Source organism: Pseudochaenichthys georgianus, chromosome 9 (genome assembly GCF_902827115.2).
Source record: "Pseudochaenichthys georgianus chromosome 9, fPseGeo1.2, whole genome shotgun sequence".
NCBI lineage: Eukaryota > Metazoa > Chordata > Actinopteri > Perciformes > Channichthyidae > Pseudochaenichthys > Pseudochaenichthys georgianus.
This window is the reverse complement of record NC_047511.1, coordinates 41,689,529-41,714,790: the sequence shown is the minus strand read 5'-3', so window position 1 is coordinate 41,714,790 and position 25,262 is coordinate 41,689,529. Positions and strand designations below refer to the sequence as shown.

Sequence of the window (25,262 nt, the reverse complement as noted above, 5' to 3'; positions counted from 1 at the left end):
ACTGGATCTTTCTTGGCTTTGTAATGGCTATCTTCTAGCTCTATTCAGGTTTTGGGAGGTTTTTTCTAGCTCTATCCCTGATAATTTTCAAAACCTGAAGGGTCTATACGGACTATTTTCTGGTTCTTGTCTGGATCCATCCACTATCTCTTGTCTCTGTCCAGTGAATTACACTTTTATTACTGGAGCAGGTAAAGCATACAACAGATACTTTCAGCATTATCGGAGCACAAAGTGGAAGCTTGGATGAAACACAGCGGACTTCTAAACAATGAACACCCGCAACTTAGAACAAATAAAGTTGTGTTTTATGCGTTCTAATATTGCAATGCAAACCCATGAAGTAATGACAGTAATTAAGAATAATTTAGTCATTGAATGCTCATTTCAGTAGATTTAATCAAACAAAATAAACATATTGGACATGGCCTCAAACTGTAACCTCTTCACATTCTGTTGAAATAGTGAATTACTAGCCATATCTTAACACATTGCTGTTTTAATTAAAATATGTGGATGACAGTTGAACTGGATGATGCAACATATATGCCATCGCTCTGTTGACGTTGTTTGGACAACAAAAACAGAGTGAAGCTCTCATTTCATAAACAATGTTTTAATACAGACAACATCCTTCAGAGAGCGCACAATCCAAAAGCACGTTTTTGGTCTAGCATCACTTTACAAAACGTTTGCATTAAGAAACTAAGACTAGCTGGACCATTGTAAAGGTTGGTCCACCTTAAATGAGCAGCAGGTGAAAGGCAGGACGTGGGAACTTGGTCCTGGGGAGATGTAACGATTATTAAACAACAAATAGTCGAGTCAAGGAGTCAAAGAAATGAACATTTGTGATTATTCGCGAATCGGTTGCAGGTGGGGGAAATTAGGCTTAGGGAGTAACGTAGTACGTCTAACGGCATTGGGTAATCAGGATAGAAAATAGGCAAATGTATCCCTTACAGTTACAGAAGCAAAAACAATCAGATAACAGGTACATTTATGCAGAACAGGGCTGCATTAAAAGGGGACATATCATGCAAAATGCACTTTTCCATGTATTTTATACATAAACATTAGGGGGGTTGAAAATAATCGTTTCTACGATGCATTGCGATGCGGACGTGGACGATTCGGTCTCGATGCAGTGACGGAAGATAATCGGTTATAGAGTAGTAACGTTGCTTCCTGATTTTCCGGCCGCGGCTTTACTATAACGTTTTTTCTGTCACTTTAATATCAAATCGGTCGGTGACGCAGAGATCAGGGAACATACGTGACAACGGCACAGCAACACCGAACACGGAGCAGTCTGCTTTATCCACCAACACAAGAACACCAGTCCCGAACCAACAGCAGAAGGACCTGCTCTGAATCACTCCGTGTCGCTGCGGCTCAGAGACACAGGGATTTATGTTTTTCAAAAATAATCGCGTTACAATCATGTCAGGTTTTTGGTGGATTTAATTAAGTCTTGGATTGCAAAGTATGAATGTCCTCTAGCAATTTTCAGATGATATATACGTGTGTAAAGTTTGTGAAGGCAGGAGGAAAAAAGCTTCCGCGATCACCGTCTCCTCTCCGTTCCTCCAAGCCCCGCCCCCTCCCTGAAAATAATGAGCGACATGCTGATAGTGACCCGATAGAAACTTTATTATTCACTTAATCACTGAGATATAATGAAGCTAATTTAATCTCATACATTCATGGGATTTATGTAACAGTAAGACAGAGAATGTAAGTGTGCACCCACATGCAGTATTTTAGTTTGTATATGCTGTTGTAAATACTCCTGTTGTCTGCTGTGTTCAGACTCAAGTCCTGTGTGTGATGCCACATTCAGGACATTCAGTGTCCTTTCTTAACAGAAGACCGTGGCTAGAAGCTGCAGCTAGACTGCAGAAGCATTAGCTTTTTGTTTTTGAGGATGGAACAACTTCACACACGGAGGTTAGACCTATACAATTCATTTATTTTGGTTTATAAATTAATGTCAAGACATTTATGTTATTGATTTCTAAAGCACTTTCTAAATAATAAAAAGAGAGTTCATATATATTTACTGCATGTATGCATTGATGAAAAATAAGCCATGGGCAGTAATACAGAAAATTGAGGATGCAACGCATTGGTATGAATCGTGATACACCGTGATATCGAACCGAATCGAAGACAGGATAATCGAATCGAATCGTGAGACCAGTGAAGATGCACAGCCCTAATAAACATGTGTCCCCTCTGTGTGAAGAGATTCTGAAAGTTTCAGGAACAAATATTTGCTCACTTTTTGTCCCGATCCATTTATATAAAAACCTGTCTAAAAAATGAGCTGATCAGATCAGATCCTCTCCCACAGCTTCTGTTTTTATGTGTTCAGCTGAGCTGCTGATTGGAGGATCTGCCTCTCCGTTATCCTCAGTTTGAATTTCATTAGGCTGTGAGGACTGACGACTAACACACTTGTGTCTTTTGAAATCACTATGCCATTTAAATCGTCTGTCACAAACATTGCAGCTGTATATTTCCTCTCCTGTGTGGACTCTCATGTGTGACTTTAAACTTCCCCTTGTTGAAAAAGCTTTCTTACAAACAGAGCAGCTAAAGGGTTTCTCTCCTGTGTGGATTATCATGTGTTGATTTACATGTGTTCTCGTTGCAAAAGATTTCTTACAGACTGAGCAGCTGAATGGTTTCTCTCCTGTGTGGACTCTCATGTGTTTTTTTAAACTTGCCCTCTCTGAAAAAGGTTTCTTACAAACTGAGCAGCTAAAGGGTTTCTCTCCTGTGTGGATTCTCATGTGTCGATTTACATTTCTTCTCGATGCAAAATATCTCTTACAGACTGAGCATCTGTATGGTTTCTCTCCTGTGTGGCTTCTCATGTGTTTTTTTAAACCATCACTCAATGCAAAAGATTTGGTACAAACCGAGCAGTTGATTGGTTTCTCTCCTGTGTGAATTCTCATGTGTCGCTGAACATTTCTTCTATATGTAAAATATTTCGTACACACGGAGCAGCCAAATTGTTTCTTTACAGCACTACGGCTTGAATCACTGACAGATTCTTGTCTATTTTTCCGTGAGTTTGAGCCTGACGCAGGTTCTCTGGTCTTCTTCCAATCAGCACTGTCTCCAGTGTCAGGTTCAGAAGAGTCTCCAGTGTCAGGTTCAGAAGAGTCTCCAGTGTCGTCCTCAGTCTTTGATTGTAAACTGCTCTCTGGATCTGAGTTCCTTGCTGGTTCTGGTCCTTGACAGTCATCTCCATCACCTTCTGTTTCCATGTGTTCATTTTGTCTTTGATGAGGCTGTGAGGACGGAGGTTTCTCTTTATCATCTTCACTCTTCACAGGGTCAGGAGTGAAAGTGGACTTGGTGATATCAGCCTCCTCCAGCTCCTGAAGCTGCTCTCCCTCGTGACTTATCCTAAGTTCCTCCTGTTGCTGCTTAATGCGTGGGGGGGGCTCTGGGTCCTCCTGTTCCAGACTGGCGCTCCACTCCTGCTGCTCAGGGAGAAGCTCTTCTTTAACCACCACCAGCAGCTGGACGTCTGCAGGAAACAGGCAACACAGTCAGAAAAAACTGTTAAGTGTTAGCATTTAAAAATCTAATCACCATTCAAATAGGAGCGTCACGCAGCTTTCCCCTGCTAAGAGAGTTTTCTACCTGGAGAAACTCAGCTAAACGCTGCCGTGATTTAATGCCATATTATGTTCCAAACCACTTCAAGCATTATTTTTGAAACAGTATGCAGCTCAAACCTTTCTCTCTCGCAGGGTTTACCTCAAGGACATTACGTTACAAATATTCTCTCCAGTACAGTGTTAGCTCTGAGTGTTAGCATGCTTGCTAATGTAAACACAGACCATATTACTCCCAAAACACACTGTGCATTGTTTCTGATACAGCACATAGCTTGAAATGTTCTTGTGTTTACCGCTAGAAGTGCCATTATATGGGGGGGGGGGGGGGGGGGGGGGCGGAGCGCAGGGGTCGTGAAGTTTGGGAAGAAGTTGTAAACAAACATTGTTTGCTCGTAAAAGCAATAAAATGTACACATTTTTAACACAACCGGCAGTTAAAAGAAAAGTGGACGAGCCCACGACAAGTTTTTCAGCTATAATGCCAAAATCAACAAAGTTTGAGCTCTCTCTCTCTCTAACTCCTAAAGGACAAACATGTCCTGGAAGCACAGGAGCAGGGATTGAGGAGGAAAAAGCAGGAATTGAGGAGGAAAAAGGAGCAAATGGAATTAGAAGGAAATATCCTTCAATCAATCAATCAATGTTTATTTATATAGTCCAATATCACACATGTTACATTTGTCTCAGTGGTCTTCACAGTGTGTACAGTATGACAATCCTTAAAACTATATTGCTTCAATATGAACTTTCTCTTCGAAAACGCGTCACAGTTTATAGCAAAGTTTAGCCTCTCGGCGACTCAAACGTAACTGGGGATTGAACCGCCACAATTATCTTTCGATCCCGTTTGAATTGTGCCACGAATTACACATATTATGTTTGTCAATCTTAAAAAATCATTTCCATATCAAAAAAGTCACAGTTTGTCGTAAAACTGTTGAAATATAAGACGATGAAAAATACGCAACTAGAAAGACTACAAATCCCAGAGTCGCGTAAGTGATGTCATTAACGTTACACACAAGCGGCAAACTCTGGGGAATAGCCGGGATGCCAATACGGAAGTGCCACACACTGCAGTTCATATATTGGCCGATAGGCAATGGCTGCAGAAAGGAGCAATTTCCATAGACCCCCATGTTAAAATGCCCAATTTTACAGCAGAAAAAAACATGTTTCTACCCCTGGCTCCATACATTTTATTATCGATATAGTTAGATTCCACCTTCATGATTATGGATCTGTGAGTGAATTGTTTTCTAACACGACCCTTGTATTTATATTAGGTCTTAACGTTTTAGCATAAATTAGGGCGTGGTCACATTGAGTGATGGCTCTGTCAAGTGACTGCTGCTGCTAGCTTCTTGTCTCTCTGCTACCTGATCCGTGAAGCTAGCTACAGGGACTCTGCCTGGTCAGTTCATCCAGGAAACACAACTTGAAGCCGGCCGTGGTTGTTTGTTCTCCATGCTTATATATCGGACTATTGTGACTCGCTCTGCGGTTAAAACAGACGGTGCATGAATGCGGTTTTGCGGTAAGTGAAATTTGAGTGCTTTATTTATGTGTTAATGATTTTAATCAGCTACGTAATGAATGTTAAGGCTTGGGTTAGCGTGTAGCGAGTGGTAGCTACATCGGTGCTAACGATGCTAATCGTAGCCTCCAAGATAAAATAATAGACTGTGTATATATATAAAGGTTAAAACGAAATAGACAAGTGTTAAGCGTTAAGTGGGATAATACTGTTGAACAAACGGCTTCTGTTTGAGGTTGATAAAATAAGGTAATCCTTGTAACGTAGAGAGATATTTTATTATGTAGGTAGGAACTGTATGTATCGCTAAGGTTAATTTAAATTGGCTATGCTCAAGTATGTAGACAAGTTAACGTCGAAGTAGTGTATGTGAAATCAACCTCACAATAAGATGTGTATATTACAATTATTAATGTCATATTTCAAGATGATTACTTAGATATTACAATATGGTTGGTTGAGCTGGAGTTCATTATTGAGCTTACACGTTAACGTCACAGTCATCTGAAGAACGAACCCAAACCTTGTTGTTTTTATTAATTGCATTACCAAATGGGTATCAAATAAACAGTAAGCATTGGTAACACAACTTCCAAAGTTACAGTAAAATAAAAAGCACCCTGACTCGGACAATCCAACATGTTCAACAGAAGATAATCAGTTATATTGTTTGTACACATGGTTCTTTACATACATCTGTTTATTTAAGGTGTCCACGTGATGCAGACAGGCTGGACCAGAGAGTGAGAGACAGAACTGGACTCCTCACAGCAGTGAACTTCAGCATAGGTACAAAGACTCTTTTGTTCATACTGTACAAAGAATCAAGAAAGATATTGGTTTAAATAAATGAAGTATTGACTTGAATACACTGATATACATTCCATTAAACAATACTAAATACTAGATTACCTGCACATCAGTTAAGTTGAGGGTTTTTCCCATGCAAAAGGTTACATTTAGATGTTAACAAGCAATATGACTTTGTCAGCTTTCTAATTTAATGTATTTAAGGCAAAGACATTTAACACATAGTGAGAACTGCTACTATTTATCTCTCAATATTGTCTGTAAAAAACGTGGTAAAACTTATTCTTTCTTTTGTAACAGTTCAATATTATTTTGATAACATATATTTCAATGTTGATGAACTTCATACTGTTCATTCATAATCTGATTGTCTTTATAGCTCACTGTTGAAATAAAAAAAAAACATTACAATTACAAAATATTTATATCTACAGCCCCTAAACACACCAACACACCACTTTCATAAATAACACACTTGTTCTGCAATAATATGTTTTATGTTTCCTGTAATTTTTGTTAGGAAAGGACATGCCTGAAAGACACGACATTTTCTCCTTCTCTGAGGGTCAAGAAGAACATCCGAGAGGAACATTAAAAGCTGATATGAGATTTTAAGACCAGTACACTAAGAAACTACTTTTATTGTAAAAACAGTCAGCTGATCGAATGCACCTATTTCCACATCTACACTCCATCAGCTGATTATTTCTATTTGCCTCACTTGTGCCTTGTACTGCAGAGTTTGCAACGTCACAAATAAATGGGGCCAATCTTCAGTCAGATGTGAATGTGTAATCTAATAAACATTTTCAGTAAGAATAATGGACAAAAGGAGTGCAAATACAAATACAATTTATTGAAATGTGAACCAAAAGTTAATCAAATGTTTTAAATAAAAAGCACATATGGACAGAAGGTGTAAACCTATTAAATGTATAAGTAAACACATTTAGTAAAATAAAGTGACAGACTAGGCCTGTGCAGTTGGTATCAGCTTTTCCCAGTATGGGCTCCTCCATCAGGCCTGGTTCTCCTCGCTGAGGAAAGACCCTCAGTCCTCTCCAAACCAACAGACTGGACGTCCATCACACGGAGGTTTCTCCCTGAAGTCTCTGCAGCTCTCTGGACACCATGCTGTCTCAATCCGTCCACACTGAATATGAGAGGGGGAAAATGAAAATAATAAATGCTTTAGACAATAAGAAACAGTTGAGTTGCTCAGTTTTTTTAGATTGTCAATACTATTACTGTATAACTAATATATCAGGTTAAGAGGCACATTCAAATAAAGATTGGTCTTTAAATACATGTTGTCTTTTGAATTGTTTGTCTAAAGTCAAGGATCTAGAACTGGTACTTAGTTTTAATGATACAGTCTGGTTATTATGCTGTTTGGAGGAGGCCTCACAGGTAAGAGCACTAACTAGCTACCATCACATGTACCTTAGCTTGACTTAAATGTATTAAACGTATAGTTAAGTGATATGAAAATACAAATAACTAATGTCATGCAAACATATTAATATTTGCTTGATTCCAGTGTTGAATTTAGCACAATTGCATACAAACATTATGGGGTTTTAAGATTCTGAAGTATTATGCTAAAAACTCAATAACTTAGATTATTATTTATAGTTTTGCTGAATAGTTTCATGTCCGCTTACCTTAGAAACGTAAAATTCGACAGAAGTGTGCAGATGGGGAGTATGTTGGTAGCTTCAGCTAGCTCTGGAACTTCCAGCTCGGTGGCAGGTCCCGCCTCTTTGCCCTTATTTGGAGCAGGCGGGAGTTGAACTCTGACGTCACTGTCGAGCCGTTAGTGGCCGACTCCGCCTACTAAAGGGCTTCTCGGCAACTCTGCAGAATCCTATGGGTGACGTCACGGACCCTACGTCCATTTATATATACAGTCTATGGTTACACATTACACTCGCGTTACTCACCGATGTGGAGGAAACTTCTGTGAGCAGGAGTTCTGATGTCAAACACTGGCAGTTTATTGCAAGCATCGGCCGGAGAATTCATATCACAAGTCACAGCAGCAGAAAGTTCTGACTGCTCAGGTGGGTTGCCATGTCAATTCTGAATCAGCCTCTCATCTTGGCAGACCTTTTAACCAGTTTACAGGGAGTCAACCCACATATTGGGGAAGGCATCTGTGAATACCTGGAGACACTTGAATCACTTTATCTGACTCTATGGCTCTTGTGACCGAGAGTTGACCGGTCATAAAACTGATAATGGCAGCAAAAGCTGACACTTCCCATTCCTTAAGACAGATAACAGGCTTCGGCTTGGTCGTAAAACGTCAACAGGCCGAAAGGTCAAATATGTTAAGTAAAGCTAAAATTATTCCCTCACAGCCCTCTCTTTTTATCATCTTTGATAACCTGAAAACGTTAGTCTAATAATAATTTGGTCAATACTTAAATCAATAGGCATCTTCAGATATGAGTGTGGTCCCACCGTACATCAATTACATCATAAAGTAGAATAAGATTGAAACATTCAACCACAATGATTGATACAGACAACCACAATAGAAAAATCATCTCTCATCAATGTTTGGATCGTCTGTTGTCAAAAGCACAATAATGAACACACATAAAACACAGACGCATAATAGCAAAACATCTTCTTTAAAATAATATGTTTTAACATGTAACCATTAGCTGATATCACATATCAAACTACAAAATCAAAACCAGCTTGCAGTGTGATGTGCACTGAAAAATGTTTCTGGCTAACGTTAGCTTTAGTACTCGGATCTTGTACTGGAGTAAAAGTAGAAGTACCAGAGTGTAGGAATACTATGTTACAGTAAAAGTACTGCATTCAAAATGTTACTCAAGTAAAAGTATAAAAAGTATTCTCATCAAAATATAGTGGAAATAGCGACAGTAAAAGTAGTCGTTGTGCAGATTGGTCCATTTCAGAATAATATATATGATGTGTTTTATAATGATTGATCATGAGTGTTCTCAAAGCTGGTAAAGGTGCAGCTAGTTCGAATGAATTGGTATACTGCAGGGTAGCTTGTGGATTTACTCCAGGTGGAACTAAAGTCTGATTTAACACTTGATTATATTTCACATCATTCATCCAGATCTGTAAAGTAACTAAAAGGTATTAAATACATGTAGTGGAGTAGAAGTACACCATGTACCTCTGAACTGTAGTGGAGTAGAAGAACAAAGTAGCAAAGCATTTAAATACTTAAATACAGTACAAGTATCTCAAAATAGTGCCCAAGTATAGTAGTTGTTGAGTTTATGAACTTAGTTACTTAACACCAGTGGCTATACAGATAGAAAGACTAAGCCTTGCAGAGGCATGAAAATACATTTTCAAAATGCTCAACAGTGCTTCCAAAATTATAAACTGACTGCTACACAATTAAAATAAATGCTTTTATATATATTTCTATTAGATGTGACTCTTTAGCGTTTCTGTTATTATTACCACTGCTGCTTTAGTTGTTCTGACTGCTAAAATCATCTGTTATTCCTCATTTTATAACCGATATTCCGTGGGGTCGGTGGGCTCGGATCCTTGTCACCTTTTTCTTTCATACCTGATGAGTTTGCATCCCTGACAAGACTAGGTACATTACAGGAGTGTTAAACAAAACATGCACACGTATCTTATTTTAGTAGAGATGAGAGGACAAGGTCTAATGTTGTGACCAAAATGATCAAGTCAAAGCTTCAGTATTTTATCTTATGTAGCACATTTAATTCAATAATTAATCTTGAATTACTGATAACTCTAAAGAAGGCAAAAGTGGATAAGGCAAATACTCATCCAAAGTGTGTGTGTGTGTGTGTGTGTGTGTGTGTGTGTGTGTGTGTGTGTGTGTGTGTGTGTGTGTGTGTGTGTGTGTGTGTGTGTGTGTGTGTGTGTGTGTGTGTGTGTGCAGCTTGTCTGCTCAAGGTTTAAAACCAGCGGTGCAAATGTTTATGAGAAACAATTCGTAGCTTGGACTGAACTCGAAGGAAACTAGACGTAAAACGTCAACAGGCCGAAAGGTCAAATATGTTAAGAAAAGCTAAAATTATTCCCTCACAACCGAAACCTTGTAAAGCCGGTCCCGCATGCTGGCTCTTACGGAACCGACTAACTCCCCTTTTGTGTATGTTGGCTGTATCCGAATATTCATTCGTTGGAGTACTATTCGGGTTTCAATTTCGTTATTCGGATATTCGTTTTGTTTGTCGGCTCTGGAACCTTACTTCTGGATAGAGGTTGGACTCTATTCTTCTCCGGAGTTGCTCAAGGTGTGAGGTGCCGGGCGGGTGTGGGAATACTCACAAGTCCCCGGTTGGGTGCTTCGTTGTTGGAGTTTACCCCAGTGGACGAGAGGGTCGCCTCCCTACGCCTGCGGGTTATGGGGGGGAAAACTCTGACTGTTGTGTGTGCTTATGCACCCAACAGCAGTTCAGAGTATACAGCCTTCTTGGAGACCCTGGAAAGAGTCCTGTATGGGGCTCCTGAAGGGGATTCTTTAATCTTGCTGGGAGACTTCAACGCACCTGTGGGCAATGATGGAGACACTTGGAGGGGCGTGATTGGGAGGAACGGCCCCCCTGATCTGAACCGGAGTGGTGGTTTGTTACTGGACTTCTGTGCTAGTCATGGATTGGCCATAACAAACACCATGTTCGAACATAAGGATGCACATAAGTGTACGTGGTACCAGAGCACCCTAGGCAGAAGGTCCATTATCGATTTCGTTATCGTATCATCGGACCTGAGGCCGTATGTTTTGGACACTCGGGTAAAGAGAGGGGCGGAGTTGTCAACTGATCACCATCTGGTGGTGAGTTGGGTCGAGTGGCGGGGGAAGCCTCTGGATAGACCTGGTAAGCCCAAACTTGTAGTTCGGGTGAACTGGGAACATCTGGTGGAGGCCCAAGTTCAGGAGGCCTTCAACTCACATCTCCGGCGGAGCTTTTCGGGCATTCCTGTGGAGGTTGGGGACATTGAACCAGAGTGGTCAGTGTTCAAAGCCTCTATTGCCAAAGCCGCGGCGGGGAGCTGTGGTCTCAAGGTCCTAGGTGCCTCAAGGGGCGGTAACCCTCAAACCTCCTGGTGGACACCGGTGGTCAGGGAAGCCGTCCGACTGAAGAAGGAGGCCTTCAGGGATTTGTTATCCCGGGGGACTCCCGAGACAGTTGCAAGGTACCGACAGGTCAGAAGGGCAGCAGCCTCATCCGTGGCCGAGGCAAAGCAGCGGGTGTGGGAGAAGTTCGGAGAAGGACTTTCGGGCGGCACCAAAGTTGTTCTGGAAAACTGTCCGACACCTCAGGAGGGGGAAGCAGGGAACCATAAAAGCTGTGTACAGTAAGGATGGGACGTTGTTGACCTCAACTGATGGAGTGTTAGGGCGTTGGAAGGAATACTTTGAAGAACTCCTGAACCCAACAACTCCGCCCTCTATGTTAGAGGCAGAGCTGGAGTATGACGGGGGATCAACACCAATCTCCCGGGGGGAGGTCACTGAGGTCGTCAAACAACTCCACAGTGGCAAAGCCCCGGGGGTGGATGAAATCCGCCCAGAAATGCTGAAGGCTCTGGGTGTTGAGGGACTGTCATGGTTGACACGTCTCATCAACATTGCGTGGAAGTCGGAAACAGTACAGAAGGAGTGGCAGACCGGGGTGGTGGTTCCCCTTTTAAAAAAAGGGGGATCAGAGGGTGTGTGCCAATTACAGAGGCATCACACTACTCAGCCTCCCCGGGAAAGTTTACTCCAAGGTACTCGAAAGGAGGGTCAGGCCGATTGTCGAACCTCAGATTGAGGAGGAACAATGCGGATTCCGTCCTGGTCGTGGAACGACGGATCAGCTTTTTACTCTCGCAAGGATCCTGGAGGGGGCCTGGGAGTACGCTTATCCGGTCTACATGTGTTTTGTAGACTTGGAGAAGGCGTATGACCGAGTTCCCAGGGAGTTACTGTGGGAGGTACTGCGGGAGTATGGGGTGAGGGGGTCTCTACTCAGGGCCATCCAATCTCTGTACTCCCAAAGCGAGAGCTGTGTCCGGGTCCTCGGCAGTAAGTCGGACCCATTTCCGGTGAGGGTTGGCCTCCGCCAGGGCTGCGCCAATCCCGTTTGTAATATACATGGATCGGATTTTGAGGCGTAGTCATGGGGGAGGGGTCTGCAGTTTGGTGGACTAAGGATTGCACCACTGCTTTTTGCAGATGATGTGGTTCTAATGGCTTCATTGGTCTGCGACCTTCAGCACTCACTGGATGCCACCTGGGCGCCTCCCTAGGGAGGTGTTCCAGGCACGTGCAGCTGGGAAGAGACCAAGGGGTAGACCTAGGACCAGGTGGAGGGATTATATCTCTTCGCTGGCCTGGGAGCACCTTGGGATCCCCCAGTCAGAGCTGGTTGATGTCGCCAGGGAAAGAAAGTTTGGGGCTCTCTGCTGGAACTGCTACCCCCGCGACCCGACCACGGATAAGCGGGAGAAGATGGATGGATAGATGGATGGAAATCTCCAATATCAACGAAAGAGCTTGTGCCTCTTTGGGGGTGCTAACACTTAACCATAAACGTTATCGTTTACTTTCTCCGTCTTTATATGTAGATATTACTTTTCTCCGTTAATCTCTGTCACGTTGTTTCCATAGCAACAACAACTTCCTGTCAACAGCACTAACTCTCCTTCAAAATAAAAGCATGTCCATAAATAGGAAGCCAAGCCAAATTACACTCAAGACATATACAACTGCAACGGAAGTAACAATGCGATATCATTTTCAATTTCAAAGAACACAAATTGGGTTCTATACATTAACAAATAACTATAAAACAACAATACTGTAGAATAACAAAATGAATGCAGTGAATACACCGAAATACACGTGCTGAAGCGGTTCGCTGCTGATTACTACGCCCCCCCCGCCCCGAATATTCACTGCTGATTGCTACTGAATATCCGGAGCCCGAAAAATGGTATTCGGGACAGCCCTAGTGTATGTACAGCTCTCAACATGCCCAGACTTGTAGTGATTTTCACCTCTTTTAATACTTTTCGCCTCATTCTGAAAGAAAGAGGTGAAATGTGCCAATGTGACGGCCATCTTGGTGTTGGTGACGTGTGTGAGACCAGAGATGTAGTTCATTGAGCGGTTCACACAAAAAAATGTGGTACTTCACAGTTTTACGACACATTTTAATTGGGGATGGGGAGGGACTTCTCTATGGCGGTCAATTCTGACCGAAAACATCATGGGCGTTTCACTGTTGAATAAATCACTAAAAAAAATCAATGCAAGTGATGATCATCAAGTGTATATGTTCAGAGGTCTAGTGTGGAGGATAACATAAGGTCTTGGGGAAATTGGATGAAAAACACAATATTTATGATAAAAGTCACTTTTGACCCGAAACGCAAGAGAAGGGTTTATTAAGAAGGCAGTTTTTCCAGGCCTCTACCGTAATGCATAGGATATTCGCACACCGCAATACAACTGGCGGGCTGGCTTGACTGTGTTTTCCGAAGTGGAGACTGGCTTGACCGCAGTAAAACAGAAGTCTCAGTGATTATAATAACATGAAATATGAAGGGTCTATTTCAAGCTTGTTATTCAAATAAGTTATTAGGCTTTTTTGTATCAACTAAGATTTCTTAGAACATTTTATCAACATGAATTAACTGAATTTATTTTAAAAGTGGGCTTATTAATAGTGATGGCGAGATGAAGCCTTATGAAGCTTTGAAGCTTTCCAGCCAATTGGTTTGGAAAAAGGGTACATCTCATGAGGCTTCATCATGGGCTTCATTTGAACACAAACCCCCTGTTGGTCAAAGTGTGAAAAACAGGCAGATTGGACATCTCAACAATGTGCTCTATCACATACCGAGTTCCCAATGAGTAAAGCCTTAGAATAACTCTAAACAACGAACATTACATCATATTTTCATGTTAACAACATTGTATTTATTCCAGTTTAATGATTGTGATTGAATAGTCTAAGGAGGCTGGTAAACATTGCAAAGAGGGATTTGTATTCCTTAATAATATTCGTAAACTTAACCATATTGTAGCCGGAGAAAGGCTAAACCAGGGGCGTCGCCTGGACCTGGAAACATTTGGGGCTTAGCCCACAGTGGTGGCGCTACAATCGAATTGTCTACGGCAAGACTCCCCACACGCACATACACAATTGCGCCATCTGGTATCACAAACATGTGCCTGCATTAGCTTTGTTACGGCAATGGATTGTGGGAGATTCTCATAGCACGTGAGGATCTCTTGAGGGTAAGGTGCCTGTATTATGTCGGACAAAATGTATGTTTTTATTTTATAAGGACAATAACATACTGTTGTGTTTGTTTAGTTTAATGTTAATTGTTTAATGCTCACAGTCACAGCAACATGTTTTTTGTGTGATTGGCTATTTGTTTTATATGATTTATCAACGTGATCATCAATAGCTAATCTGAGCACCAGAACCCAGCTCACGTGTCCTTTTATGCTGTCCATTGAAATGCAGGTATGTGAGTTTTGTACACCAGTTTATTTATGTTTAATGTTTCACATTGCTCCACATGATGCCTTGACTACAAAGTGTTCCATGTTTCTACGCTTCTTCTTCTGTGTCACAGTTTCGGGAATATTAAGATCATTGCACAAGGCCTTGGTCTTGTCATAGACCTCATGTGCTTTCTCGTTACTTCGGTAACTTTTCAGTGTGTTCTCAACTGCCGTTTTGTAATCCAAGTCAATTATTTCTTTCTGCAGGTATTTGTGCAGGCCCTGAGTGGTTGAGAGCAGTGTCTGGAACATGACAAGCATGTAGATGGTACTGAATGTTCAATGCTTGCTTTCCAGTCCCTTTGCTAGAGGGGCTGAAAGGCTCCTTAAAGTCTTGATCAAAGCAGGGAGGTTTTTGACATGCCCAGCGAACAAGTTGTTTGTCCCCTACCTCTAACTGTTTCTGAAATGTTTGCAATCTCTGATGGTGGACAAGAGATGTGGAGAAGAAAGAGTAGAGCCACTCCAGGAGATCAACGCAGGTATGTGAGTATTGTACACCAGTTTGTATAAGTTTAATGTTTCACATTGCTTGTGAAAAATATACTAACACTATACGATCACTGATGTTTTGTTGTTGACTGGACACTTATTTTGTAAAAGAGATAGCATGTGAGGATCTCTTAAGCAATGCAGCTCACGTGTCCTTTTTATATGCTGTCCATTGAAATGCAGAAAAGTAATCAGCTCCGAGTGATCTGTTGCCGAGGAGACACTACACCGAAGTTACATAAGCAGAGATAAAGTGCTATTTTGGGGGGAACTCACCTCCTCTGGGGTTCCCCAGGAAGATTTTTTTTTAAATATTGAAGTTAAAAGCATCAATCTTGTGCACTTTGAGAGCAACATCAAGAGATATGATACATCTCTCAACACCCATATGTAGGGGTGTAACGGTTCACAGAAGTCACGGTTCGGTTCGTACCTCGGTTTGGGGGTCACGGTTCGGTACAACAAAAAAAGCAAAAAAAGTCCCAAATGCGTAATTCCAGGTTTGTTTTTATTTATTTTTGAACTGTAGTGCAAGTTTCAGTTTCAAAATAAGGAACTCTGACATTTTGAATAATTAACTGTATTAAACAGTTAAAAACAAACTACAACCAGCACCACACACTCAGATGGCCATATTATCTATAATGGCTGATGTCAAACTAAAAGGTTTCATCAAGCTGTAAAACTAAAAAGAATGTCTTGAACATATTACATCATAAATAATAAGAAATGTTTCCAGAGCGCAAAGTCGTTGAAAAACATTATGCCAAAAGCTTCCGTTATTTATTTTGGTTTCACGGCTTTCATGTCTATTGGCTTCTTAAAAACAGCGGGGATCAGCTGTTGAACTGCTGTTGTCTTTTGCCGGGCTCCGGTGATTGGCAAATCTGGGTGATGCCTTCTGATATGATTTAGCATGTTTGGCGTGTGTTCCCATTAGCATACCGCACCGCTATCGAACAACGCCGACACACCGTCCTCTTCCGATCCACCACTCGCACACTTCATCGTTATTGTAGTCCACAGGGAACCCGAAATGTTCCCACACAGCTGATTTAAAAGAAGCAGGTGGGTTCTAGCTCCTGTGTGTTATCTGAAATCGCCATACTAACTTTTCTTCTTCTTGTATTTATTTCATTTTGTTGTTGTTTCTTCTTGTTCTTCATTTGTTGTTTAAGGGCGGCTGGCAAACAGCTTTTAGGCGCAATACCGCCCCCTGGATTATATATAGTGTAGTGGATGCTGCCCTGAATGACAGACTTTTTTCCCACTCGTAAAAAAAAAAGGCGTATTCGCCGTGTGACTGCATGTGCCGAACCGTGACATCCGAACCGTGACATCCGAACCGTGACGGTACGGGACGAATACGGATACCGTTACACCCCTACCCATATGTCAAAATAAATCAAAGAATCAGAAACGGGTTTATTATTTAAAAACACTTCATTTTCCAATTACATCATAAACTATGTCAATTATTAGAAGTTGTTAGTAATAATAATAATAATTCCTTGCATTTATTATAGCGCTTTTCCAGATGCTCAAAGTGCTTTAATCAGATTAAACAGAAAAAAGGGATGGAAGCAGGAAATAATAATCCCTCATCACTTGCTGCTTCCTTCATCTCTTGCTGCTTCCCTCATCTCTTGCTGTTTGCGGTTGAAATGATCTCTTTTGCTGGCCAAACATGCTGGATGGATGCTCACTTGCCTTGGCCCTGTATCTGCAGTCCCTAAATCAGTCATGTTACCCATTGACTCTTGTCTGTTCTGGTGTTCCTGTTCATTGTTGTCTCCATTGTCATTCTTGCCTGTTGTATCTCCTTCTTGTGTGTCCCTTTCTCCTGTTCCCCTTTCTTCATCCTCTACTCTGTTTGGCTCATCTGTGATGACTGTGTAGGTAAACACAAACACGTATGTAAGTCAATCAGTTTCCAGCTCTGTCAAATAAATGAATTTCAAGATACACAAATGTGTCTTCATTAAAATGAGTGTCACCACACTGTCACAAAATGTAATACTAACCAATTGAAAATAGTTAAATTTACATTGGAAACCTCTTGTAGATATCACTGTTAAGAGTAGTTATCTGCCAATAGGACAGAATCATTCCTATACAAATGCAGTTTGAGTAATTCACTTAATATATTCACTTACCACTTTAATATAGTTATTTTCACTTAATACTCTAATATAGTCATCTTTCTGCATTCAACACTAAGGAAAGCTGTACAATTTGACATGATAATGAGGAAAAAAAGCCTCCGACAATGCAGATAATTTTTTTATCATATATTTTAGTGCCAGGTTGATGCTTAGCTAAGCTAACTATGAAACACATTAACTGACAGGACTCAGGATCAACTGTGTAATGTAAGGTAGCTTCTAGCTTCATATTGAACACTAACAGACAGTAAGTCAACATTTCCCAGAGAGCTTTCTTTGAAATCACTAGGTAACGCTAAAAAACACAACATTTAGATTGTATGACAAAGTGTTTATTTAATATATCTGGCTAGCTAAAGCTACTTGCTAACGGTTTGGCTTACCCACGCGATTCAAAGTAACGTCAACGTAGCTATAATTTATGCTTTGCTTACATGTTGACATAACTTGTAAGTTTACTGACATTTACATACCTTGTTCACCTGGCTCAGGTGGTGGCTCTGGGGTTGTTGTGTGAGCCACCACTTGAGAATTGCCGGGGGTTTTTTCTTAAAAAAATGTCTAATGTCCATCTTCAGAAACTCTGCGTCCGAGGCTGACAGCTTAAAGTTTAAACACTGTCACAGGAGAGGTACGTACCTGTCAGCCAATAAAACATGTTTATTTCCATGCAACTCTCAGATTGGTCTGGTGGTGTCTTGCCTCTGTTGCATTCACTGAACACGGGAAATTATAATCCTGCCGTCCTCTATGTAAAGTACGGTTAATGTATTATATTATTGAGGGAGAATTTGTCCGGGGCTAAAGAAAAAACCCCAGGCAACGCCCATGGGCTAAACTATATCAAAGAATACATTTATTAACTACATTATCTCATTTAGTTGTAGCTTATATAAACAACAACAAATACATATTGTTCAGTCTTTGAACCAGGGACCCTGCTGTCATGAGTCAACTGCTTTCCAGCTGAGCCACAGCACACACACTAAATCTGTCTGAAAACACTGCAAGATATGTATTCCTGTATTTATTGATGTTTTTATTCCTACATTTATTTATGCTTGTATCTATTTATACTTATGACATGTTCCGACCTCTATAAGTGAGGGTCTGAGCTCTTTTGATTCCATAGTGTCACCGGGCCCGGGTACAGGAGGGGTAATATGTTTATTATTATACATCCATGGGTATTATGAGCGTTGTGGTTCAACGGATCTGAATCGCTTCGTGAAGCAGTCACGTGGTATCGACAGGCAGCGAGGCTTCGTTTGTCATCGATGACGTCCATGGCCCAAAACGATACAAGCCTCGATACATGCTTCACAAAAAGCTTCGGGGATTACTCGACACACGCTCCGAAGCCTCGGCGCAATACGTAACATCACTAAATATATCTGTACATTTATATTTAAGGAGTAGGCTACAATATAAGAGAAGCACAAGTTTCATTTGTGGGCCACATTTCATTATACTTTTGAATTAGCTGAGGGTCGGTTCAAAATGGGCAGCGGGCCGCATTTGGCCGCCAGGCCGTACTTTGGATACCCCTGATTTAAAGTGTTAATTAAGAGTAAAGGGAACATACCTGCTCTGTGTATCCGAAGCTGAGGCTGCAAAACAGCGTCTAGTAGTTTCTGGAGTCTCTCGTTCTCTTCTTTTGAACGAGACAGCTCCTCCTCGTGCTCTGCTACAGTTTTTTCAAACAGAGCAAATATATCTTCAGCAGCAGCAGTGAGTCGCTGCTTCTTCAACGAGAGCAGCATTTGGACTTTACTCATGTTTACTAGATCACCTTTTCCTGCAAGCTTTGTTAAATACACCGTTTCTCTCTCAATCAAACTCTCGATCTGACTAGTGTGTTGCTAAGGTGTTTACAGCTAGCATGCTAAGCTAGCTCCTATCGTCTGAGGTAAACGCTCCTGAAAAAAGAGCACAGAGTCCATTCAGAGGTTTATGCAGATACACAGATGATGGATCATTAGTACTGGAGCTCACACACACACTTTCTCAGGAACAAAAAGAGGAAGAGAGAGCAGTGTAGCACTGCGGTCAACTCAGCCGTCTCTCAAATGTGCTTGGTCAAATGAGCAGTTCTTCATTTTTGAGTGCGCGATTTATAGCGCCTTTACGGTAATCGCTGAGAAGCGGCACTAATAGGCTAGTGACAATGGCCCCAACATTTTGAGATACCCCTCCCGGAGTTAGGACAAAACACAACTTACTTTTTCCTCATCTCTAAGGCCTCCCATACATGAAATGGATTGTTGTATTAAAATATTTTACTGCAAAAGTGGTGAAATTGATATATAAAGTTAGACACCCCAAACTAAAAATAAAGACTGCGGTCAAGCCAGCCTCCACTTGGGAAAACACAGTCAAGCCAGCCCGCACGTGATATTGGGGTGCGCGAATATTAGAAGCATTATGGTAAAATCCCAGCGCTTACTCGGTCAATAACAAAAGCACCTATAAAAACAAACCAAACATATTAAATTAAGAAATATGTACTATATAATGTGATCAATAATTATTTAAAACAAACTACGTATAACTACCACGAGTAAATGTAAAATGTAAGGAGTTTCAAAATAAAAGACCTTTGAAATCTCATATATGAGCTATCAGCCCTGTGTTTAGATAAGAATAAAACGAAATGTCTCCCTGATGCAAGACTCATCTCACTGCAGGGTGATAGAAGGACACCCCATCTACTCACCCAGAAAAAATCAGGACATTCTGATGTGGAGTTTCAAAATAAAATACCTTTGAAATCCCATATGTGAGCTATCAGCCCTGTGTTTAGATAAGAATAAAACGAAATCTCTCCCTGATGCAAGACTCATCTCACTGCAGGGTGATAGAAGGACACCCCATCTACTCACCCAGAAAAAGTCAGGACATTCTGATGTGGAGTTTCAAAATAAAAGACCTTTGAAATCCCATATATGAGCTATCAGCCCTGTGTTTAGATAAGAATAAAACGAAATCTCTCCCTGATGCAAGACTCATCTCACTGCAGGGTGATAGAAGGACACCCCATCTACTCACCCAGAAAAAGTCAGGACATTCTGATGTGGATTTTCAAAATAAAAGACCTTTGAAATCCCATATATGAGCTATCAGCCCTGTGTTTAGATAAGAATAAAACGAAATCTCTCCCCGATGCAAGACTCATCTCACTGCAGGGTGATAGAAGGACACCCCATCTACTCACCCAGAAAAAATCAGGACATTCTGATGTGGAGTTTCAAAATAAAAGACCTTTGAAATCCCATATATGAGCTATCAGCCCTGTGTTTAGATAAGAATAAAACGAAATCTCTCCCTGATGCAAGACTCATCTCACTGCAGGGTGATAGAAGGACACCCCATCTACTCACCCAGAAAAAGTCAGGACATTCTGATGTGGAGTTTCAAAATAAAAGACCTTTGAAATCCCATATATGAGCTATCAGCCCTGTGTTTAGATAAGAATAAAACGAAATCTCTCCCCGATGCAAGACTCATCTCACTGCAGGGTGATAGAAGGACACCCCATCTACTCACCCAGAAAAAATCAGGACATTCTGATGTGGAGTTTCAAAATAAAAGACCTTTGAAATCCCATATATGAGCTATCAGCCCTGTGTTTAGATAAGAATAAAACGAAATATCTCCCTGATGCAAGACTCATCTCACTGCAGGGTGATAGAAGGACAGCCCATCTACTCACCCAGAAAAAATCAGGACATTCTGAAGTGGAGTTTCAAAATAAAAGACCTTTGAAATCCCATATATGAGCTATCAGCCCTGTGTTTAGATAATAATAAAACGAAATCTCTCTCTGATGCAAGACTCATCTCACTGCAGGGTGATAGAAGGACACCCCATCTACTCACCCAGAAAAAATCAGGACATTCTGATGTGGAGTTTCAAAATAAAAGACCTTTGAAATCCCATGCATGAGTCTTGCATCAGGGAGAGATTTCGTTGTATTCTTATCTAAACACAGGGCTGATAGCTCATATATGAGATTTCAATATGAGATTTCAAAGGACTTTTATTTTGAAACTCCTTACATTTTACATTTACTCGTGGTAGTTATACGTAGTTTGTTTTAAATAATTATTGATCACATTATATAGTACATATTTCTTAATTTAATATGTTTGGTTTGTTTTTATAGGTGCTTTTGTTATTGACCGAGTAAGCGCTGGGATTTTACCGTAATGCTTCTAATATTCGCGCACCCCAATATCACGTGCGGGCTGGCTTGACTGTGTTTTCCCAAGTGGAGGCTGGCTTGACCGCAGTAAATAAAGGCTGGCCATCTGGGGGTTGAGGCATAACAATTCATGTAGATTCACAATGGAAGGTCTGATAGGTTTACAACTTGGCATACCTGAGGTCAGGACATCCCTCTGCATTATAGAAAAGACTGAATGTCAATATCTTAATGTAAGTTGGAGATACAGTAATTTGAACACATACCTACAATAGGCGGAAATGTATCTGTGTAGAATGATCTCTTTACTTTGTAGTGACCCTGACATGGATTGCCATAGCAACACAGGCTTGTTGAAGAGGTGTGGTTCTACTGAATCCAGCAATACTGATTCTGTAAAGGTAGCTTACATACTCATCGAGTTATGTCACTAAACGTTTATGGTGTCTTTATACACTGTTATGCCCAACTGCAGCCAAAATGTGCCAGGGACTAGAAGGTGAGACACAGAGACAAGGAAACAGGTTTTTTGGATTAACAAACTTTAGTATTCAAATTAAATGTTCTTATCTAAACTTAAGTAAACCTAATTGCTAGTGGGAGCCGGGGGATACATGCATATAAACACATCTCTATCACTCATCCACATTGTCATCAAAAACAACATGGCTCACATTTGGGCAGTCAGATTAAGAGCAAAACTCTGTGCAGGTCAAGCCTACTGAAAGACATTGGCATTTGCTGCTATCATTGCACTTTCCGTCCTTACAGTATAGGTGGGTGATGTCTCTGACTTCTTTAGGTGCAGGCAGGGGCGTCGCCTGGACCTGGAAACATTCGGGGCTTAGCCCACAGTGGCGGCGCTACAGTCAAATGTTCTACTGCAAGACACGCACATACACAATTGCGCCATCGGGTGTCACAAACGTGTGCCTGCATTAGCTTTGTTACGGCAATGGATTGTGGGAGATTCTCAAAGCACGTGAGGATCTCTTGAGGGTAAGGTGCCTGTATTATCTCGGTGGACAAAAAGTATGTTTTTATTTTATAAGGACAATAACGTACTGTTGTGTTTGTTTAGTTTAATGTTAATTGTTTAATGCTCACAGTCACAGCAACATGTTTTTTGTGTGATTGGCTATTTGTTTTATGATTTATCAATGTGATCATCAATAGCTAATCTGAGCACCAGAACCCAGCTCACGTGTCCTTTTATGCTGTCCATTGAAATGCAGGTATGTGAGTTTTGTACACCAGTTTATTTATGTTTAATGTTTCACATTGCTCCACATGATGCCTCGACTACAAAGTCTTCCATGTTTCTACGCTTCTTCCTCTGTGTCACAGTTTCGGGAATATCAAGATCATTGCACAGGGCCTTGGTCTTGTCATAGACCTCATGTGCTTTCTCGTTACTTCGTTACAACAAAAATACTCTGGCGCTGCCACTGACAACAAACGGCAGCCACTCATGGATGGTGCCAGCGGAGAAAGCACGTCAGCGGAACCCGGAAGTGGCCTTCGTGCCAAAGAGCAAGAGGGAGCAAGAGCGACACTGACCCCTCTTTATAAAGGTTGCCCCGTGTGGTGATAGGGCTGAACAGTCTATCCTGCTACATTAGCATATTCATACACACTGTTAATACTGTTCATACTGCTCATACGCTACTGTGTATATCTAGTGTATTCATACCCCTCACTGTTTATTCATCATTCAATTCATTCTATATTTTATTCTGTAGATTGTGTACATTAAGCTTTATTTAACAGCTGGTCTTATGTTTGTGACCCCTCCTGTTGTTAATTGATAAGCCTGAAACATGCACTTGTCAAGGTCCAGAGGCAAATTTTGCAAATATGGCAGTAGCCATCGATCATCTTAAGATAAGATATACTTTATTGATCCCAAGTTGGAAACATTTGCGTTACATCAGCATGTGTAACAGTTGTACATATGCAGTGGTGTTTATTTGTAAATCATTTAGTATAATCACATAAATTCTGTGTTTTATATTGAATAATTCTGTGTTCTTTATTTATTGATTGTTCAATACCTGACAAGGCCGGAGATGAAATATCTACATACATCTTATAAGAGTATAATACATATGTATAATATCAGTGCTTCAATATAGTTAACATTGCTTGAGGCATGCACAAATATTGATAGATGTCTTGTAATGCACTATTGAGGAACCTGCGACGCAAGTTTTTCATTCATTGCATAACTACACCGTTTGTGTATATGATATGTCAATAAACCTTAGAAAATCTTGAAATCTTGAAAGAGATGTGCAAAATAGTCATTATATACTGTCTTTAATGAACTATTAGTAGAGAATAACGAGTAATGAATATACTTTATAGGGATCCTATTAATATCTAATAATAAAAATAATGAAATTCAATAACATGCTTTAACCACTAGGTGTCCCTTTATATCAGCTGTGCACCTTTATGGTGTAAATACAGCCTATCTACCAATTGGATCAAATATAAAAGTCAGCCGAATTAGTGTTGATACTGCAAGGAGACGTATTGTGTGAAAATAAATGTAAGATGTTGTTTAATTGCTGATATATTTATGATCCACGTCACGTTTTCAGTGTTGGCGGAAGTTCCTCATGTTTGTCTAGAAGTCTTCTCATCAGGGCTCTATAAATAGAGAACTACGGCAGATATGTAATATTTAATGCAGCCGAACCGTGTATTACAATGGCGTTATGTGATGACTTTCAAAGAGAAAAGCAAGCACACTCGGAATAAAGTATTATTTTATTTTAAAAAAATGTTTTCGGTCTGTTTCCGGTATTTATTTATGACGATGTGAGATGTGAGACTGGAATTGCTCATCCCAACTGTAGCTCATCTTACAGAGGTTTTGCAGCATTATCTTGACAGGTGCTAAAAATCCAATGGGGTCGTAGACCGAGCTCACCACTGACAGGATACCTCTTCTTGTGAATGGTCTTTCTTGGACTGCCATCTTGAACCTAAAGGTGTCAGTTTCTGCGCACCACTGCAGTCCCAGGGTTCTTTCGACAGGAAGGCTGTCTCTGTTGAAATCCAGTTCTTTCACTTCCTTGGCTCTTTTCTCCACATCAATGGCTTCCAACACTGACCTGCTGTTGCTGATCCATTTCAGCAGTTGGAATCCTCCCAACTGGCATAGAGCGGTCAGGTCTGTAACCAAAGACATGGCTTCTGCCTCTGAAGACAAGGATTTCAAGAAATCGTCCACATAAAAGTTCTGCTTGATGGTGTCTGTTACATGAACTGGGAAGTCTGCTTTGTGGTCTTCAGCCGTTTTTCTAAGGGCAAAACTGGCACAGCTGGGCGATGATATTGCACCAAACAGATGAACAGTCATTCTGTACTTAGTGAGTGGCTGTGTCAGATCACCTCTTGGCCACCATAGGAAGCGAAGAAAGTCTACATCCTGTTTTGCCACTTGGACTTGATGATATTTAGCTTTTATGTCAGCCATAACTGCTATAGAGTTTAGGCGAAACCTTGTGAGAACTCTGAGCAAGGAATTTGTCAACTCAGGTCCCTGGAGTTGTTTAGTGTTGAGTGACACACCTTTGTAGCTTGCCGCACAGTCAAATACCACTCTCAGGGTTTTCTTTTTAGGATGGTACACCCCATGATGCGGGATGTACCATACCTTTCCTTCTTTTCCTTTCACCTGATGCTCTGGCACACTCTCTGCATAGCCGTTGTTTATGACATCACCAAGAAAGTTGGTGTATTCCTCTTTGAATGTTGGATTTCTCTCCAATTTCCTTTTTAGGCAGAGGACCCTTTGCTCAGCAAGATGGCGGTTGTTGGGCATGACAACATTGTCCTCTTCTCCAAAAGG

At 41.0% G+C, this 25,262-nt stretch overlaps 1 protein-coding gene across 1 annotated transcript; it reads right to left on the bottom strand.

The window, feature by feature from the left end:
- Nucleotides 1-213: 213 nt before the first annotated feature.
- On the bottom strand, nucleotides 214-19,279 carry LOC117452103 (zinc finger protein OZF-like). Its single transcript, XM_034090574.2, has 2 exons — nucleotides 18,782-19,279; nucleotides 214-3,547 (listed from the first exon to the last, which is right to left on the bottom strand). Exons 1-2 carry the CDS (start codon nucleotides 18,972-18,974, stop codon nucleotides 2,334-2,336), a joined length of 1,407 nt encoding a protein of 468 aa, XP_033946465.1. The 5' UTR covers nucleotides 18,975-19,279; the 3' UTR covers nucleotides 214-2,333.
- Nucleotides 19,280-25,262: the final 5,983 nt, after the last annotated feature.